The 20638-nt window shown below is 49.2% G+C and overlaps 1 protein-coding gene across 2 annotated transcripts in view; it reads left to right on the top strand.

Annotated features, from left to right (window-relative positions):
* Positions 1 to 6326: 6326 nt before the first annotated feature.
* AIFM3 (AIF family member 3) overlaps positions 6327 to 20638 on the top strand; it is a gene marked incomplete at both ends in the record, with an annotated part of 31320 nt that continues 17008 nt past the window's right edge. For both annotated transcript variants that reach the window (XM_084297083.1, XM_084297082.1), the window contains 6 exons: positions 6327 to 6357; positions 12039 to 12252; positions 16307 to 16416; positions 18195 to 18304; positions 18796 to 18840; positions 19723 to 19819. In XM_084297083.1, the coding sequence (XP_084153209.1) occupies positions 6327 to 6357; positions 12039 to 12252; positions 16307 to 16416; positions 18195 to 18304; positions 18796 to 18840; positions 19723 to 19819 (607 nt within the window). The remainder of the gene's footprint in view (positions 6358 to 12038; positions 12253 to 16306; positions 16417 to 18194; positions 18305 to 18795; positions 18841 to 19722; positions 19820 to 20638) is intronic.

Raw genomic sequence — 20638 nt, 5'->3', positions numbered from 1 at the left:
GATGGCATCAGGATGGCATTGGCCTCCTTGAGACAGGGATGGGAGGAAGCCACACAAGCAAGTGCATTTCCCTCCCCGTTTGTGCACCCTGTGCCAGGAGGTCAGTTTGTGTAAGCACCAGGTGCCAGATCTCAGGGGTTTGTAGGACCCCATGTGCATACTTTGTAGTACAGTTCCTGAAAGAGGTGATACCGTAACCTCCAGGTTGGAGACACATATATTGTCACCCCTAGATTATTTTAAAAATACACATTTGACTCACTCTAAAAATGCACGTTGCCTCGATAACACAGAGCACGCAGCATGACTGGGTCGGTGCTGGGCAGTGCTTCAGCACCCCTGATGCTCTGGCCACACGTGGGCTGTGTTTGGAGCTGTGTGTCCAGAGGAGAGTCCTGCTTTCCTTGGCAGCAGAGCCTGTGTTATTCTGGAGCTGGAGCCAAGAGCCAGCCCTGGGGCAGCTCAGCTCCACGGAGCCAGACCTTGCACGGAACTGGAGCTTCTGACACCGAGCTCCTTGAGTTCCCGTGGGGGCTTTGGCCACTGGTCCGTGCCCTGGGTGGAGGACAGATGCCATGACTGGCAGAGAACAAGGTGCATTCAGCTGGGGATGGTTTTGGCAGGTGTGCTGGTTGGTGGGCTGCAAGGGCTGTTGTGGGTCTTGGTCATCACTGAAGGTGAAAGAGCAGGAAAAGAGCTGTGCTGGAGAGGGTGTCAGACTGGGGAGAAGCTCACAATGGAATTCCAATAGGGATCCACCTTACATTTTTTAATGAATGACCTCTGCCCCACACAGCAGTAGATGCTCATGAAATTTGCCGAGGATGATGAGAGGCATCACTGGTGGCTGGTACCTCCCCACTGAGCAGGGAGACGGAGGAGAAGAGGTGCACAAGGCACTGGAGGGGGGGGCAAAAGTTTCTGCTGTGAAATAGGAGCTAACCTGCAGGAAATGATGGAGGTGGACAGCCTGGGGCAGCCATCTGGAACAGGGGGATGTGCAGTGACCATCCTAAAACCTTTCAGCTCAGAGGGGTGTTTGCATTGCTGTGCCAGGCATGACAGGGTCTGGTAGAATGTGGGGACCCACTCTATAGCTCTGGTAATTTCTGTGAAAATCAAATTAGAGCAAATCCCCTTAAAAATAAGGGAAATGGACAGCCCCTGTCTCAGGAGGACACCAGGAGAATTCACTTATACAAAACGGAGCCTGGATGTGGATCTGGTGAATGTGCTGGGATAAACACCAAGGAGAGAAAAGGTCTGCTGAGTATGGAGGTGGTGTGGGTAGAGATGAAAGGGAAGGTGGGTATATTTAGGATGGAAATCGGAGGTTTGCAATCATCAGAGGAAAGCTGTTTGGGGATGGGTCTTCTGGTGCTGTGCACTGGATGTGTAGAGCTGGCCATGTGGTGGGGGCATGCCCAGAGGGATGGGGAGCCGGGGTGTGCTGCTGTGTGCTGCAGGTGGGGAAGGAGGGCTTGGAGCCCCAGCATTGTTCAGGACTCAGCGGGAAGGGGGACACCAGCAGGTCTGGGGGTGGTGGTTAACTGGTGAGGGGTCTGGGGGCTGTCAGCAGGGACAGAGCCTCAGGATTCACAGCGAAGCCCAGTGCCTGAGTCTGCTCTCAGCCTGTGGTGTGGGAGGGCCATGCTCCCCCCTCCTTGTCGGTCCTTCTGCTACCAGTTTGTGGCTGAGCCACGGGATGTGGTGCAGCTGGGCCTTGTGCCCTGGTGGGGTTTGTTCCTCTCAGTGTTTGCAAGGCCTTTCCAAAACAGGTCTCCTGCTGGAATGGCTCAGTGGCTCCTGCTGTGCCCTGTGTGAAAGACAATATTGTGCATGTACAGAGAGTTGGGAAGGAGGTAACTCTGCAATAGATATGGTACACTTTGGGATCAAGGGTCATTTTTTTCCACAGTGAGGACCAGAGTGAGAGCCAGCACTTTCCTGCAAGAGCGGATAATGCCACAAGATGCTCTGAGCGTCCTCCCTCTGCTCCTCCTGCTCTCCTGATGGGGGCACAGCTTACAAACACACATCTCTCTCATTAGCAAAGGCACATGGTTCTCTGCTCGTCTTGCTGAAGCCACGTTGGCCGTTACCAGTCACCTCTTTGTTTTCCATGTGCCTTGGCACAGTTTCCAGGAGGATCTGCTGTTGGGCAAATGCAGAGCTGCCATTCATACTTTGTTCCCTCATGTCCCTGATCTACATGGAACTGCATGCTGGTAGTTGGTGAGCACAGGGCAGCATGTCTTCAGGCTTATAAACAGGAAAGTTTTGTTTTCTTATCTTTGAACATAGATTTGGTTCAGAGTAGAGATGGAAAATCTGCTGTGTGTCACAGTGTACCGTCTGGTTGCAGAGGGCCCAGATTGCTGGATGACCCAGTGGACAGAACTGAAAGCACCATAGCTATACAAGACACAGCCAGGAGGTGATGTGGTCTGTGCTCTTTGCTAAAGGACCCTTCAGGAGGCATCCATGGAGAAGGTGAAGGAAGAACTGCAAAGCTATGTATGGGCTCATATGGGGGATAGAGGAGCCAGAAGCTTGTGCTCACCCTTCTGCATTTTTTCCTCTGTCTCACAAAGTCCATGCGGAGGTGTTCTGAGATCTAGGCTTTGCTAGAGAGCTTGGTGAGGGGTGTAGAAAACAAGTTTCACATGTCCAGCACTGTTGTGACTGTTCAGGGTGGTGGAGCAGATTGGAGGGGTTTCCTTGTTCAAGTCCCCAGCTGCGGATGGTTTCTGGAAGGCTAAATTCTCTTATCTGGCCTTCCAGATAAGGGATTACCTGGGTAAGGTAGGAAAAGGGCACTGTTGGTAGACATCAAGCACCTTCTAAAAACTCTGTTGGGAAAATGTCCCTGGGTACAGACTCCATTGACTTTATTCTCCCCTCTCTCAGACCTAGGTACATTGTGGCAGTTGGTGATATCCAAGCGTACAGAGCACAGGGTGCTGTTGAGACCCCGTTTAGGCATCCTTATACTGAGCAGGAAAGAAATGCCTCTGACATCCTCTAACTTGGCCTCTTCAGAGATGCTCACAAAGGATGTCCTGAGAAGAAAGTGCTCAGTTCTTCCAATGCTGTGAGTGCGAAAACTATCTGCAGTAACTTGTAACACTTCTGAAGACCAAAGTTCTTGAGACAGAAACAGGCATATGTTTGCAAACAATGGAACTGAGATACAAAGAAAAGAAATTTTTATTGTATGCAGGGGCAGTTAAAAAATAGCAGCTCCTGTTGAGCTTGAAGCTCTAGGACATTTCCTTAGAATATCTCTGCTACAAATGACTGAAAACTAGAAAAACAAACTGCCATGGGGAAGAGTGTTGGAGAGATCAAGGGCACAGCTGGATTTCTTCTGGTTCTGCAAAATGGGGAATCACTGACCTGAAATGGCCTGGAGGAGCAAGGCAGGGGGCTGTGCTCAGTGCTGCAGAAGAAGGAGACTCCCCCTGGAGGCCTGTGCCAATCTGCCTAGGGAAAATAATTCCTTCCTGAGCCCACAGCTGGAATTGGCTGTACCCTGAGCTTGTGAGCAAGACCTGACTGCTGGCCCCATGGCAGGGGTCTGGCATGCCCACCGAGGGACACCAGCATGTTAAACTCCTTTCCTCCATCGATCTGGGAGCATCTCAGGGGCTTCTGAGAAAACTCCAGAAATGATAGGGAGGAAAAAAAAAAAAAGTCCTTCCCAGGCCCTGCATCTGACCAGTGGAAGAAGTGAAGTGATTTCTCCACTGATGCCTTTTATAGCCTTTGAGAGCTGAGGGTGTGTGGTTTGGTCTCCTCCTGTTTTTCTATCTATCTCCTGTAAGTTTTAACCTATTAGCCTTTAAGTTCCTGCAAGTTTTATGGAGATATGTGGCTGGGTGGAGGAGAGAGACCCAGAAGCGTGTGCTGTGCTCTGCTCCATAGCTGCTCCTCTTTGGCTTCCTACCAACCTTTACATGGTATTTGTTTTTACCATTTTACAGTAAATTATTGTCCTGTATCACTGACACATCAACAGCTGAGGCTCTCTTTCTCTCATACAAAACCATTTTCTGTTTCTTCCTGTGAGTTTTGGCAAAGGTCCATGCAATTTCTGCATGTGATTTTCCTGCTGTATTTTTCCCAAATCTTCCTCTGCATTTATGCACCTTCTTACTTGATATTTTTTTTTGCATTTGCTCTTGCATAAGTATTGGCATGCTGCTTTCCTTGAGTGTTCTCACCCTTGCCACTCAATGAATTGATTCTTCCCTGCTTCATTCCCTTTGCAAATGAGCTTGTTTGGTAGCTCTGTGCATATCCAATAGATCTTTGAATGTGGCTCTCAGAAACAGGTACTCGAAGGCAAACTTGTGCATTTTTAGTCCTGTTAACAGTCTATTTCACATTGGCATACCTCTTGGATTTGGTAATGAGGCACTTATGCTTTATGTTATTTGGTAAGGCAGCAGTTTTATGTTCCTCTACAGTCTTGGTTACTAATTTCACATGTTTCAGGCTTTGAAGGTACTCCTAGGACTTTGTTGAGGGTATGCCATACATGGATGAGACATACAGCAGAAGGGAAGTTTGTAGGCGTGTGGAACTGTGTGTGTCTGTTTTGGAGGGATATAGCTGGAAAGGGGGAGAGACGTCTGGATATTTTGAGCTGTTGTTTAAAGAAAGGGTGTGTCTGGGATGCTTTGATGTAGTCTGTGTTGAGGAAGGTGCTGTCAGGGCTCTGCAGAGGTGCCCGTGGTGATGGTGGCTGTGTCTCCCATCGCTGGAACCCATGGTGGAGGAGCAGGAGGCTTTGCCTGGAAGATGTCCCACTGCCATGTGTCCTACAGTCAGCCACTGCTGGAGGGACAGCAGACTGGGTGCCACTGGTGCAGCCAGATGGGGCACGGCATGGGACAGAGGCACCAGGGGTTTCAACACTAGCAAGAGACTGGGTGCGCACCAACCTCCCTGGCAGGGCGCAACCTACGCCTCGTAGTTTCTTATCTTATCTCCAGAAGATAAATGTGCACAGAAGTGCTTCGTTCAGCAAGAGAGAACAGTGCTGGTGGCTGGCTGGCCACCCAGCAGAAGATCAGCCAGGCTGGAGCACTGGGCATTTGCTGTTCCATGGCCCTTGCTTGCCATGGGGCAGGGCTGGCTCTAGCAAGTGGTTAATTTTTTTTTCTTTTTTTCTGTACCTTTGCCAAGTTTTCATTTCCTGGGGAGAAATTGCAATGCTTGGTATCTGTCTCCTGGCACTTATTTTTCTGTATTTTCTTCTGATTGGAAAGGTCTTCAGGTACTTCTGGTACTGAAGCTGAAAAAAAAAGTATTCTTTGCCTGTGTTAATCTGTTCTTTGGAAACTGTTTTACCTTCCTGCTGAGTTTGGAAGGCATTGTGAAAAATAGATGGTGAAACCATGGTAAATCAATTCAGGTACAAGTGCAAATGGGTGAATTTTTTACAATATATATATATATTTATAATATATATATAATGATATTAAATGCTTTATTTTATTGCCAGTTATGTTATGTGGATCTTCACTATTTCCAGTCGAGGAGTATAACCTAAAACCTTTATCCCAATTCTTAGTCTGTACGAAAACTGAGAGCAATATCTGTCAAAGCTAATGAGCTAAATATAATTTGGAGTTCTGTTTGGCCATCCCACTTAAACATAAAATATCCTGACCTAACAGTATTAAAACCGGGTTTTGGTGCAAAATGGCAAGGTAATGAAAACCCTGTCTCACACAAATAACTGTTCCAAAGGGAATGGGATTTCTGCAGGAATAAGTGTTAATGGAAAGGGACTGCAGAATGAGTAAAGTGGATTTTTTTTTTTTTCTTCCCCATCATCTAATAATAAAAGCAGAAATCTGACTGAACTGTATTTATGGTTTAATCATTGCATTTGGGCTCAGACCTAAGTGCTTAAGGATTTAATTACCAAAGACAGGGCTTTGGAAAGTCTAATGAAATCTGAAGATAAATCATATGGGGTTTGTAGTTTTAAACTTCAGAAGGGTGATGGAATTTTCCGGTGGACCCCAGAAGGGTGACCTTGGTGCCGCAGTCTCTTGTTGTCTGTTGTGTCACCGGCTGCCATGGTCTCGCAGCAATCACTGCAACACCCACCCTCACCCCAGGCAGTGCTTCTCACGCGTTTCTTCTCCCCCATGCAGGTGGTGAAGGAAGCCCGAAGCCCAGGACGGTGTGAGCAGGAGGGCTGCCATGCGAGGATGTGCCTGCGCCCTCGCTGACCTTTCCACCGTCCCCATCCCTGGCTTGTGTCCTGTGCAGCGTGAGGGCTGCAGCGAGGTGCTGCTCGGCTCGCCATGGGAGGATGCTTCTCCAAGCCCAAGCCAGGTGACGATCGCGCCCGCCCCACGGTGGCAGGGATGTAGGTCAGCAGCAGCTCCGCAGGCCCTGCTGGGGAATGTTAATTCTCTGCTCCTGCGGGGAGGATTACTGCCTGCTAATCCCCCAAATTCCTGTGCTCTGGCTGCGGCGGGGAGTCCCGCGGGGCTGTGAGGGAATGCAGGGCATGTGCCCAGCCCGCAGCCACCATGGATGCAGAGGCACGTCCAGAAGCTGCAGGAACGTTTCCCTCCCAGAGTGACCTCCCTGCCCTGGTGGCTGCAGTTCTCATCACTAGCTGGTTTCCAGCTGCCTCATGACCCCATGCAAATACTCTGGATCTCAGCTGCATCCCACTCAGTCCCAGTGGCCTCCTGGGGCTCTGCATCGCTCACCATGTGCAGTGGTGCTGGTCCCTGAGGGCTCACAGGTGTCAGGCTGTCGTGGTTGGTGTTCCCAAGGAGAGTTTGTGTCCTGCATTTCATCATTTCATCCTGGCCACCTGAAAAGGACCTGAAGGACTTCCCTGTCCTTGCCACCTGCTCATGCCCAAATGAAAGTGAAATCAGCTCACAGCACTCATCTGTCGGATCATCCATCCATCCATGTGTAGCAGTTGTGGGTGGAAAAGTTCCTGTTGTGGACCTATTTTTGGGCAATTTGTCTCCACTGTCTCAGGCAGTGGGGATTTCAGGCTGAAGGATTCGAGAGTCTGTTGCTGTGATACAAGTCATGTCTGCAAGCCCCCAAGTGTCCCTAGACTGAAGTTGTCTGCCCTTGCTTTGCATACAAGTTCTCTTTGATGCTGATGTGGGCAGTTTCTGAGACACAAAGGAAAAAATTACAGGTGGTTTCTGTCACTGACCTGTGCTGTGATTATTTCACTGGAGATTGTGGTACCCAAATAATATGGCATTGGATAGTGTGGTCAAATTCCTGTCTTCACATTCCCTGCAGAACTGTAAGTTTTCTTTCGTGAAGAACCACACTGTTGATAGCCTTCCTTGAAGTCTTTAAGAAGTGAAAACACATCCAGGAATAAACACCATCACTGAACAAACTTGTAGCAAAGTCTGCTGGCAGTTCCACTTTATTTTGTATACCATCAGCAAAATTGTGTTTAATCTTGGACTGATGCAGAAACAAAAGTGCTCTGCAGGCGCCTTTCCTGAGCTGTGTATTTTCATGTGGAGCTGTATTTCCATGGTAGGGCCAATGACAGAAAATGCCACCCTGTAAGCAACACTCCTGCAACTCTCTTTTTGATTAGCAGCCTTTAGAATCGCTTGATGAGCCTTTCCCCAGCCCTTGTTAGCACACCAATGACTGCAAGTGCTTCACCTTGGTGGTTATAAAACCTCTGAGTGCAGTGAGATAAACAAATACAGATTTGCAGATACTGACTGCTCTGCCAGAGGTTTCACAACCTTTTTATGACACTTGTTTTTCATGTTCTTTGCAGGAATAGTGAACTGTCAGAGCTAGCTTCTGGACTTTACTATTTCTAAAAATCCACCTATCCCCTGTACAAATGAGGAGCAGGCCATGCAAGGACAAAGTAGCGCTGTTTTCTCTATTAGTACTGCTCTAACATGAAGGAAATATTTCAGGTACAGCCTGAAGTCAATAGAATTTAACTTATTTAGAGACTTTTGAGAGGTCTGCATGAGGTCCTTATCTGCTCCATCTTCTTATACCCGAGAGAGACCCTCAGTTTCCCCAAAGTCTCAGCATTTCTTAAGATAACCTTGATAACACATTTCTGTATTCCAGGAAGACCTTTTGATGGGCAGATAACCAGTGCAGGAGTGGAGTCCTGCAGGCAGTAAATAACTGTGCTGGCTGCACCCAGCCCCAAAGTCCGTCTGCTGCTGCAGAGCCCAACCAATCCTGATATAAAGATCACTGCTTAATTAAGAACTTATGTTCAAGTAGCAATGTAGTCTCCTGTTATTTCTAGTGCTGCAGTCCCATGACTCCAGATACTGTTCTGAAGCCTAGTCCTCAGTCTCTGCACATAATAATAGTAAATATATACATATTTATTTATTTATTTATTATTATTATGTTTGTCACATCTCTCACTGCCCATGTCCTGGGTTTTGGGAGCTTGGTAACTTCTGTAGAGAAAGGGTAGAACCAGACACATTTGATCTTACAATTTTGTCGTTAATTCTACCATTTTTCGAGTCTCTTTCAGGCCACAAAGAGGGCAGGGCAGTGTCAAGGGGGAGGAGGCTGGGGCAAGGAAGCACTGGGTAGGGGCATGTGGGCAGGAGGCATGGGTGAGCATGTGTACATGTAGACGGGGACTGAGGTGGACAAAGGGTTGGGGAGAGGCAAGAGAGAATCAACCTGTATGGAGACAAGGGACCTGAAATAGTGGGGATAAGATCTGGTGCTTCATCTTCCTTTCCTTGGTGACATTTATTCAGAGCTGGGTGGCACACCAGTCCCTGCTCAATGAGAGCTGAGCAGCGCTGAGAATGCTGCAGTGTAGTGGTGCCAGAGAGCTGCTGCTTTCTGCAGGCATCTTTCTGACAGGGAAACAAGCAAAAGGCTCAGATCTAAATTTCCATCTTCATTCATGCAAGCTCTTGGATTGCCAGGTGCTCCGTGTCCTCACATGATCCAAACATAGTTTGGAAAACTAAATTTCAAGACAGCCGGCCAGTTGCTAGGGGGGTTGTCACGAGCAGAGAATTCAGCAGCATCAGCATCGCTGAAGGCATCATCCTGCACAGGGGGCTGCAGCAGCATGGTGATGCCCAGCTGTGGGTCCAGCAGCCCTGGGTGAGTTGGGTGCAGACACCAGTCCAGGGCACTTTGTTTTCACGCACACCAAAAATTATCATCATTTTGGTGCTTGATTTTTAGCAACCCCGGTATGGCCTGTTACAGAGCTGTTTAGTCACAAGAAACTGTGGGTGCATTAGCTCCTGCTGAATTACTGATCAGCCTCGTAATTGTACGAAGTGATTCTCATGTTTCTTTGACTGGAAGTGTTTTACAGGAAATGACATAAACAGATGTATATTACATTGCCTAGCTCTGTGCTGGAAAATTCATGCCAGCTTTTCCAAATGCTATAGGACAGCCACGCTTAAAAAGCAGTCTCTTTGCTGGGTGCCTGCTGGAGCGGAGCTGTGTCACTGCACTGCCCTTGGAGAGAACCAGGAAGACATGGGCTTATCACAGCATTTTTTTATTTCAGTGCATAGAGCTGGACCTGTTTGTGTGCAGTAACTCCTGCAGATGGCAGATACAGTGATGCAGCAGAAGTTCACATTTTCTGTCATTCCATCAGTTCAGCGTAGGCGCGCAGAACTTCACTTTTCTGGCTCTGTCCCTCAGAGACACAGATGAACCTATGGTGATGATGGTGAGGGTTGGGTGCTTCAACACAAAGCAGCTCCAGGGATGGATGCAGGGACTGCCTCATCCAGTCATGCAGGATCGCAGATGTCATATTGTCAAGTGAAAGCTGGTTGTAGGGCACAATGCAGTGTTAGATGCTGATGTGGAAAAGCGCAGACAGTGGCTGCTCACAGGCCTCATAACAAGCTACTGTTTCCAGTGTGCCAGAAGGGGAAAAGTGTGGTTGTCCTATATAGGAGACAGCTGCAGAGGTCTGCTTGGCCATGCCAAGGCAGGCGAGGGGCAGCCTCTGTGCTCTGACCTCAGCAGCATGGCTGGAGCATCTCTTTTGAGATCATCTCTTGGTGATTTCCTTTTGCTCTGGCATCTTCCCTGCTGAGAAAAATATTTGTTTTCCATAATTTGTCTGGTATCTACTCATTTATTGAAAGATTGTCAATGTGGTAACCTCCACGCCAGCCTTTTCCCCATCTCCGCTTCTGGATTGAGAGAAAACACGCAAAATGTGCTGACGTCTCCACTCATCTCAGCTGGACTGTGTGCTCAGCTCTGTTAAGCAGGAAACAGTGGGGCTTTGACAGAAATGAGGGAGCAGTGTGTCCTTGATTTCGTAGCTCTCAGTACCTTCATTTCCTGCCTGCCCAGACCTTGCTCCCTGCCCTTTCCATGCTCAGGTGCTTGCTGTCCTCCGTGGCTCCCTGGCTAGGCTGGAGCAAACTGACCACTCTCTGCTTTATGCTGGGCTGGTGCCATATGTGGTGGGAGCAGTTTCCTACCACACTACACTGGGACGTGGTATTCCCCTGGTTTTGCCTGTCCTTAACCTGTTTCAGTTGTGAGCTTTTGATTTTTATCTTCTGTACAGCTCTTCATTTTCATGACATTTACAAGACTGGGAAAGCTAAATACTCACCCACGTGCTTGGGGTGCCTCTTTGGTCTCTGGCAATTATGCCCAGCTTGCTATAAAATCCCCTGGTGTTTATTATAAATATTAATGGCTTTAGTTTCATGAGGTGCCTGGGAGATAAAGTGATATTTTGTGCCTGTTTGACAGCTATGGACCTGAAATATATATTTTTAAAGTCAAAGCTGTCATCTGGCGTGACTGATTTGAGAAGAAAACACAGTTCCTTGAAGGCCCTGGCATGTGCTGTGACTGTCCTCCTTCTCCTGTGGCACCCCAGTGATGCTCAGAGACCCTAACTAGTCATGCCCAAGGAAAGGCTGGATGACTACTACCATCAATGACCAAGGAAATTCTTCCCACTTTCTGTTGCTTACAAGTTGGAGTGTCTAGGAACGAGCTGATGTGGGAGCACCTCTCCTGGCAACTCCTAGCACCACTGCATGGGCACAAGGGGTTCCCATTACAGGGAGCAGCTTTCTTGGCTCCCAGGCAGAGGACTTCTGTGCGGATGTGATCCTCACGAAGGTGTTGGGAGGGCTCCTGTGCCCCCATGCCTCTGCATGGGTTGGAGGTGCAGGTTGGAGCTGGGACATCGCCACTGCCCAGCCAGGCACGAGTGGATCACACTGGCAGGTGCAGGGCTCAGACACAGACATTCAGCCAAGGGGCTGAGACTAGAAGAGTGCTTGTCTGGCTCTCACTTGGGCACAGATCCTCATGCCTTGCCAGAATGTAAAGTCTGAAATCAGTGAAATCACTGAGAATCTCTTCCAGAAAGCTGTCGATTGGCCTTACATGGCCAGGGATGCTTTTATAGTCAAACATGCTCAATAGCATTAACTTAAGTAAACCAGACAACTCTTGCTTTTCCCCTTTAATGCTGAAGATTCACTCTACACTCTTACAGAAATAATGTTGAGCATTTTTAATACTAGTTATTTATTAATTGGTCTCCATCTAATGAACCAGCTTTAAACACTATTCAGTGATGGCTTTCGCTTCCAGTTAATGTTATTTACGAACAATCAAAAGAGTTTTTTGAAGTCTCTTTGAGACCTAGAGTTGTTGGTATGCTCACGCTTAACTTCCTGAAGCTATTTTGCATTAAACAGGAACGGAACTGTGATAGATGGATTGTTTTGCACCAATGACTAATGCCTACTTGCAAGAATATTTACTTTATGAATGCAAAGGTACACAGTTGAGAAAGAGCAGTGGAATAATGGACTCAAGTAATCAAGCCAAGTTTGCTATGAAATATTTTTTCCCAAGCAAGCTGACAGAAAATGTCAGTTCTGATGACATCTGTCAGCCCCTTTTGAAGTTCAAGGAAGGAGGGAGAGTCATCATGGCAGCAAAACCTCTGGCTTTGTTTTAATGAATTAATTTGTTTGTTCCTGCAGTTGAAGTGAAAATTGAGGTGGTGATACCCGAGAAGGAGAGAAGCAAAGAGGAGATGTCACCCAATGGGAAAGCCAGCCCATTGATTTACAAAGTCAATGGGACTGCCCGGCATTATCATCTCGAGGAACACCCCATTGCCAGCAATCCTTACCACAACCCAAAGGATGTGGTGGAAGCATCTGTGTGCCATGTGAAGGACCTGGAGAATGGACAGTAAGTGCCTAAAGTCTTTATAGGTAACTTGAAAAATCTTGGGAGACCTTATAATCCAAGCTAGACCCTCTACCTGGTTCTTTAGTTTCTGAAGATGATGATTTAACTTGTTAAAATGATTTTTTGCTTTCATATCTTGAATAAAATAACATCACAGACAAGTAATCGCAACTGTTTTTTACCTGAATTATTGCTGTTCCCTTCAAAGTGTGCAGTCCTCCCTGGGACCCATCTTAGACAGACCTGATGTTCTATAACAGAACTTCTCAGCAGGTTCTATTCAGCTTGTGTTAGACAACCTTGGCAATTATAAATTTACAAATTTATTATTAATTTATTATTTAAATTTACAAATAACTTACAAAATAAATTTAGTATTAGTATTATACTGGCCTTAGTATTTTTATGAAGCAGCATGAATAGTGCATGTGTGGGATGGAGGGGCTGATCGTGTGCTCCACCATTTCTGCAGTGCCTTGTTTCTTTAGCTGAGCTCATTTCTTTCGACTTGTTCATTCACCAAAAATGCAATTTTCCAAAGTTTTTCCTAATGGCAGCACACTTCAGCTGTGCACAATTTCACCCTGATTTACAAGTTTTCTGAACTCTGAAAAGTGCCTGTTCCAGTCACTGTGCTTTGTAGGCACATTTTTCTTACCTCGGATAGATGAGCCTTTTCTGCAGTGTGTCCCATTAATATGACAGAATCAAAACAGGCTGAACTGTGTGAAAAATAATGTAATTTGAATCCAGTGAGCAGTTGGGTGAAGCTGGATGTAGCTGGAATCTGGGAGCATTTGCTTTAATTTGCTATTGCATGTAATGATACCGCAGAATAATATGTGATGATGATCTAGAATAATCCATTTAATACAAGCTACTTCATGCTAAACTTACGGGGCATCATGAGCTATAAATTCTTGTTAGCAAAGTTCATCCAGAAATAAACTGCGCTTTTCATCTCTGGGAATTCATGTATTAAACCATTCTACAAAGGGATGCACTGGACTCTCTGCTGGATTAAATCTTCATGAGAGGTTTGGCCGACACTGCAATTTCTGCTGCTGCTCAGAGGAAGGATAGAGGTCTGTCAGGACCTGGGGGTGAATGGCCTCTGATGAGGCATCAGTAAAGACACACTGGGTGTAAGGAAGGCACAGTGAGTGTAAGGCTGCTTGGGGCAAGTAATGGACAGAGGCAAGGCAGGGGGAGAAGGACCTGGGAGAGGACAGGCAAATACTGGAATTGACTTGTGGCTGGAGCAAAGCCAAAAAGAGACAGTCCTGGGGAATATTTGTTGCACAGGGGCGATCCTGACGGTGAATCTGCCCTACCGAATTTCGAGAGTCAAGAGGGAGCAGATGTAGCCTGGTGGCTGCTGTAGTCATTGCAGCCAAGGGGAAATGCCAGGTGCTCATGGAGGCAGCTTCTGCTAACTTCATGTTCGGGGTGTTCCTAAAAGAGTTTGCTGTGTTTTGGTGCCCCAGTGCAAGAAACATAATGGAAAACTAGGGCTTAGGTAAGTATATTGCCTGGAAAGCATGCAGTATAGCAGAGAAAACGAGTGGAAGAGCCTGGTTTACTCTGTAGGTTGCAGAGGGGTGAGTGGTTTGGCTGCAGCATGCAAGAACATATGTGGCTGTAGCAGAAAGCTGCTTGGTCGAACAGGCAACAGCTAAAGCAAGAGCTAGAAGCTGTAATCAGTCAGGAAACTGGCTCACACTTCGACTGTGTGTGCATTTAACTACTGAAACAAGTTCCCAAGTACTGCAGCAGACTTCCCATCAGCGGACATTTTAAATTCAGAATGACTCTTTCTCTAATAGAGTTAGTTTTTAACTTTCTGGCACCAGGATGGTCCCAGCAGAACCAGTGAAGGATTCTGGTGCGTGAGCTCTGCTGCTGCCTTGCCCAGACATTCTCCCAGCTGGCTGACAGGCCCCAGGATGGGGAGCACACAGTTGGCCGTGTTTTTAGTTCAGGGAGCTGCACCCAGAAAGCAGCCCCCAGCCACCTGCGCCTCCTCTGCCACGTCCTTTGTGGGCCAGAGCCGAGCTTCTGCTGATGCTGCCCAGGTTAGAAGGGGAGGTGGGCAAGAGGACAAATTTCCCACTGGGGAAACAGCTCAGTGGGGAGCAGTGCAGTGTCAGCCACTCTCTTGCTCACTTTGGACTGAGTGAAGGTGGCTGTGCATTGCCTTCAAGATGCCAGGTCTTGTTTTTCCCTCTGTCAGATCACACAGTTCCTTAGGTAAGTTGTAAAGTCACTTATCTTATCTTATCTTCCTGTGTAGTTTTGGTTGTCATTTAACGAGAGCCACAGGTTTTATCTGAAGCACTGCACAGCTGAGGAATGCAGCAGGACTTGTATTGCTCTATCCCCATTGTGCTGACTGAGGGACACCTGAGTGCCAAGTGTCCTGCATGGGGAGGGAGCAGAGCTGCCTTGCTTGGGAGGGCGTCTGCCAGCTTACAGGGCTGGATGGCTCCCAGGGCAAGTGTGACGAGCTGTGCTGCTGCTTTTGACTGAGGTAGCAAAGAAAATCAGCATCTGCTGTTCCTCTAGTGGGACAGTTCATGCAGGTGAAGCATGCATGTGCCTGAGGACTTGTCTGAGGTAGTTCTGCAGGTGTTCTGGGCATGCTTGTGGACTGAGCACTGGTCTCACACCCCTCTTCACCAGGAGAAGTGTGTCTGCAGCCTGGGTGCTGGTTAGGGTGATGTTACCCAAACTGCAATGGGCATGCAAAGTGAGTCCTGTTTGTTTGAGATCGAGGTGTGTGGTGCATACACAGCATTTGTGGCTCGCACATAGCCAGTTTTCCTGAGCACAGGGGGTTTGCTGTGTGCACACCAGTGATACATACAGTACACCTAATGCAGCCTGAATAGGACTGTGATGTGGAAACACTCTGCAGCTCTCTCTACGATTACCTACCTGGAAGGAGGTTGCAGTGAGGAGGGTGCTGGTCTCTTTTCTGGGGTGACTAGGGATAGGATGCGAGGCAATGGCCTCAAGTTGCACCAGGGGAGGTTTAGACTGGGCATTAGGAAGAATTTCTCCATGGAGAGGGTCATCAAGCATTGGACTAGGCTGCTTAGGGAAGTGGTGGAGTCTCCATCCCTGGAGGTATTTAAGAGATGTGTGGGTGTGGTGCTTAGGGATGTGGTTTAGTGGTGGGACTTGGTAGGTCAGGTTGGTGGTTGGACTTCTGACCTTGAAGGGCTTTTGCAACCTGTATGATTTTCTAAACTTTAGCTTCCCAGCACTGATAGCATCATTAACCACACATTCAGCAGGTGGGGATGCTGTGGTGGCTTTTTTTTTGTTTTTTGTTTTGGAGAGAGGGTGCATGATTGGCAAAAGTGTGCTTTTGGCTAGGGCAAGGGTGGCTGGGGCTGGAGCCCGATGTAGCTGGTGGGGGACCCATCGTGAGACCACAAACTTTGTGTACGGGATGCTTGCTGTGCTAATTACACTTTTTCCAGGGTATCTCCACAAGCAACAGCTGTGCTTCAAAGAGCACCTGACTGCCTCCTGGGGGACTGCCTGCACTTAGGTTGGCTCCTGTAAAAGCCTGAAGCTGAGTGCTGGGGCAGCAGGGAGACAGAACCCCACTGTGATGCAGAGTTGGGCCAACAGCCTGAGCAGGAGGCCAGGTTGCCATATGACTTGTGTTCTGCAAAAATGGCAGAAGAAAAGAGCAGGGGAGTCAGGTGTAGACGTCCTGGGGTTTCTATCAGAAAAATGTGACCCATATGACGTGGCCAGGACCAGAGCCCAGCCCCTGACACAGAGCATGCAAAGGGTCACAGGTTCCTCTCCTGGGCACTGCTTGGTGACCCAGCTTGGATCTGGTGTGGGCTGGCAGCAGCAGAGCCACCTCCAAGGCCAGCTTGGTGGCAGGGGTGGCAATACCTGCGAGCCACCCAGAGCCATTGGCAAGCAGTTTGGAGGAAGGAGGAGCTGGGCAGGGTGGAATGGGGCTGGAGTGCAGGGTGAAGGGTTTGGCACCGGCTGTTCTGCCACCTGCTTCTGTGCTCCTCCTCCTTAGGATGCGTGAGGTGGACCTGGGCTGCGGGAAGGCGCTGCTGATCAAGGAGAGCGGCGAGTTCTACGCCATGGGACACAAATGCCCTCACTATGGGGCCCCGCTGGTTAAAGGTCTGTCTGTATCACTTGCTGTGCGCATAAAAATGGGAGGCAAAGCGTTTACCTTTACAGCCCCGAGGTCCTTCATGGGTGCTGTGGGGAGTATCGGGTAGTGCCATTCCTCTTAACCTCATCCCAGCATCTTCTTGGTGAGGGAAATGTGTCTTCAGAAAGGTGGCAGTGCAGAAGCCTCCGAGGGTACTCAGCCTTGGGTTTGGTTTGGTAGTGAACTCACTGACACAGGCCTGAGGCTTACTTGGGTGACTTCAGAGAACAAAACTCATCTAGCATCATTACGTGTTGTCTCTTCAGCTGGGGTCTGAACCTCTCTTGGACTGTGTGAGACAGCCTCAGCTCACTGCATCCAAACAGAGCCTCATTTTACGGGGCTTTGTTCTGTTTACTGGTTCTCAGCCATTGAGGAGTTAAAAGATGTTTTAAAGAAAAAAAAAAACAACAACAATCTTCTGCATTTTATGATTTTTCAGGCCACCCAGTCTTAAAAAAAAAACAAAAATCCACAACTCCCTATAAATCAAAATCATGTTCATGAGGGAAGGATCTTTGGTCCAATTGACTTATTTCAGCAGCAAAAAGACACGTCTCTGTTGTCAGTGGTGAAAGTGGGGTGATGTACAGTGGGTTGCCCTCATGGCCTGAGTAAGGGCCCCTGGTAGTGCCATCTTGGCTGTGTGCCTTAACTGTGGGCGCTTGGCTGAAGGTGGGGTGCTGGGGAAGGTGGCAGGGTATCCTCACGTGCTGTCCTGGCACCAGCAGCAGTGCTGGGTGCAGGCAGGCATGCTCTCGGCCTTGCTTGTCCCCCTCTGGTGTCAACAACCTTGCGGCCTTGCACAGCGATCTCACTGGAGATGCAGGAGGGTGGCCCCTGCGTCCCTGCATCTAGTGACAAGACATGGCAGTGCAGCAAGCAAATACACCAACTCAGGATGAGCCCAGCACAGCTGAACTATAGCAGTTCACTCTGCCTCGAGCCAGTTCTTCCAGGCAGGGACAGACAAAGTCCAAGGTAGCAGACTCAGAGCAAATACTTATGAGGAGTGACCTCACTGCTTTGAACATGCCCCGTGCTTTTCCAGTGGCATGCATACTCCTTGATGTGTCAGCATCTGTGCTGACATAGGCTTGCTCTAAATATGTGATGCTCTGCTTGAGGCACTGCTTGCTTGTGGTGGTACCTGTCTTGTAGAGATGAACGCAGGACCTGGTGATGTGATCCCTGAGTGAGATTATCCTGTAGGCACAGCAGAGAGCTGGTGGAGCTGTGCACGGAGGCATTGGAAGGGGCACTCTCAGTGAGGGCATCTGAGCTAGGATCCCACACCCAGGATCCCAGTTGGCACCTCACCCTCTAGCCCAAATGGCTGGACCAGCCCCATGCACAAGCTAGAGAAGCCCACGTGAAGCAGCCAAGATGCTGCTGACCATCCACGTCCACGACAGTTGCCGTGTGCCCTGTAGGAGAGATGACAGCTCTAGGTAAAGAGAAGAGTGTCACAGAGATATGTTCAGAGTCTGGACATTGAAACTGCTCTGCGTGGAGGTGTATAGCTCCTGCCACTGCAGCAGGCTCAGGACAGCAACCTCTGGCCTTCAGGAGGTCAGCCTCACTCAGCAGCTGTGGTGAAACTGTGAAGAATTCTAGAATCCTAGGAGCATATTGGCAGTGAGACCTGGCCTCTGCCCCCTCTGCCCTCAGCTGGGGGCAGCAGCTTGACCTAGTGGGCTGTGGGCAGGGACGTACTGATGTGGCTATGCTGTCTTTCATGCAGGGGTTTTGTCCAAAGGAAGAGTCCGCTGTCCCTGGCATGGAGCCTGCTTCAACATCAGCACTGGTGACATAGAGGACTTTCCTGGCTTGGACAGCTTGCCCAGGTTCCAGGTGAGAACCTTTGTTCCTGCAGCAGAGGAAATGAATGTTAGCATGGCTTCTGCAGAGGTGTGGAGCAAATATTTTGGTGGGATGGCCTGTGGAGAGCGTATCGCCCAACACTCCGTCCTTCCTGCATCTCCTTTTGTCATTCTATCTGCACCTCCTGGATGTCAGGCAGACCTCGGAAGGTGAGGGTGGAGGTGCATGGTCTGGGAGGCTTCTTGTGCAGCAGAAAACAGCCCTCAAGCTGGGGGAGAAGTCAGGTAAAGACAGGCAGTTTCTGCACTGAACATCAGAGCATGGTTGGTGTTAGACAAGACGCATCCTCCAGCCTTGAGCTGGGGGGGGGGGGCTGGACAGCTCTCGCATGAGCTCTGCAGTGCAGGTGGGCTGGTGAGACCGCTGCTGTGTTCAGAAGTTGTTGCACAGATGGAGCAGGCACCTTTTTCACACCAGAGATGCTTGCTCTCCTGCAAACCAATGCTGTTTGTCACCCTCAGGTGAAGATCGAAAAGGAGAAGGTGTACATCCGAGCGAGCAAGCAGGTGAGAGGCTGAGCCACTGCTGACACCCCAAAAACAAGGCCCATGGCTGGCTCCATGGGGGAAGGCAGGGGAAGAAGTACCTGAGCAGAAGGATGTGTGAGCATTCAAAATGAGTAACCCAAAGGTCTACCTAGCCCAACCCTGTCTCGAGCAACATCCTGAAGTCTGTCCCTGGGACACGAGTGGAGCCAGGCAGAGCTGTAGCATCTCCCCCTCACCCTCCTGCACTCCTCTGACTGCTAGGAGCTGCTCCAGGGTGCCTGAGCTGGATGAGGTGTCTGTGAGTTCAGGATGTCGTGCTAAATGCTTGTCCTGAACTCACGCCGTGTTTCCTTCAGCTCATAGCAGCTTGTAGTTTGGTTGGGCCATGAAGCAGGCCTCTCCCTTCAGCTGTGTGGCCTCACCAGCTGGGTCTGAATGCAGCATGGTGATGGCGGAGCTCATCTCTGCACAGACATCAACTGGAGAGGGATGGGGTGGGTGGGCAGGGAGGGCTGTCTTCTCCAAGGCAGGATGCAGAGTGAAGCCTATTGAGGCCAGTGCCATTCTTTCTACAAAGACTTTTATTCTGGTTCACATTTGCATATATGCATATGTAAGTACAGAGGCTCAGTGCTCTGGCCCAACTGGACCTTTTCACCACCTGAGGGGTTTGATCCCCACAGGTCACTGGAATGGAATCACACTGCTCCAGCTGGTGCAGGTGGGATGTGGTGAGGAGGGCTGTGCTGGATTTTGGCCTCTGATGGCTTCCGCATCAAAAGCAGCAAGGCCAGCAGGTCAAGGGAGGTGATTGTCCTCCTCTGTTCTGCTCTTCTGAGACCTCACCTGGAACCCTGCGTTGAAGGATAATGCCTGTTTTTCTTGCTGTTGGTGGCGTAGGCTCTTCAGACACAGAGGAGGACAAAGATGATGGCAAAGTGCATCTCCTTGAGCAACTATAACCTGAGCAGTACCAACGTGCTGATCATCGGTGCAGGTATTGATTTGCACTGGAAGGCTGGATTGTGCCTTCGGTGAAGAAGAGGGTGGGAGGGCACAGGCTGTGCCGTGCTGGACCTTGGGGCTAGGAGGGAATGGCTGCGCAGGGCACTTTGGTTGTTCTCACTTTGTTATAGCCCTCAGGTCACCAGATGCAAGCTGTGGGAATGCTCAGCACGCTGTGATCTGCTGCTCCTATCATCTAAGTTATGTCTCACAGCTTGAGTAGAGAGGGAAAACCAGCCAGGCCTGCTCTTCCCTTGCTGCTGGGCAGCATTTTTCCCTTCCTTGTGCCCATGGTGTTTGTTGACTGAGATGTGGAGTGTGACCTTCCTGCTGGCCAGGGGCAGCTGGGCTCTTTAGGGAGCACAGCTTGGCTGCAGGTAAATAGTCATCCAAATCCTGAGCCAATATGCTCAGCGGGTGATGTTAGTTGTTGCTGAAAGAGCTTTTTCAGGCTTAATCAGCTACGTTGACAGCTCTTTCTGAAGAACAAGGTCTGTTCTGGTGAACAGGAAGGGAGATTTCAAAGCTCCTTAGGTGGGAAGAGACTCCCCCTCCAGCCCTGCATAGAGGGCTGAGATGCTGCCATGCCTGGTGGAGTCGAGGGCAAGTGACCACAGCCCATTGTGCTGGGTTGCTGAAGGCTGCCCACTGCTGCCCTGCACTGCTTGGCTCAGAAACGTCCCCCAGTGTCCCTGTTGAAAGCTCTGTGGATTTGGATGAGTTCTTTCTATGAAAAAATGAATTTGCAAGGAGGACTCATTTGAGGGTCACCCCTGGAGTCAGTGTCAGTGCAGCATCCGTCCTGGCTTAG

Source organism: Netta rufina (genome assembly GCF_964035555.1).
Source record: "Netta rufina genome assembly, chromosome: 17".
Classification (NCBI taxonomy): Eukaryota; Metazoa; Chordata; class Aves; order Anseriformes; family Anatidae; genus Netta; species Netta rufina.
This window is presented reverse-complemented; position numbering and strand designations above follow the sequence as displayed.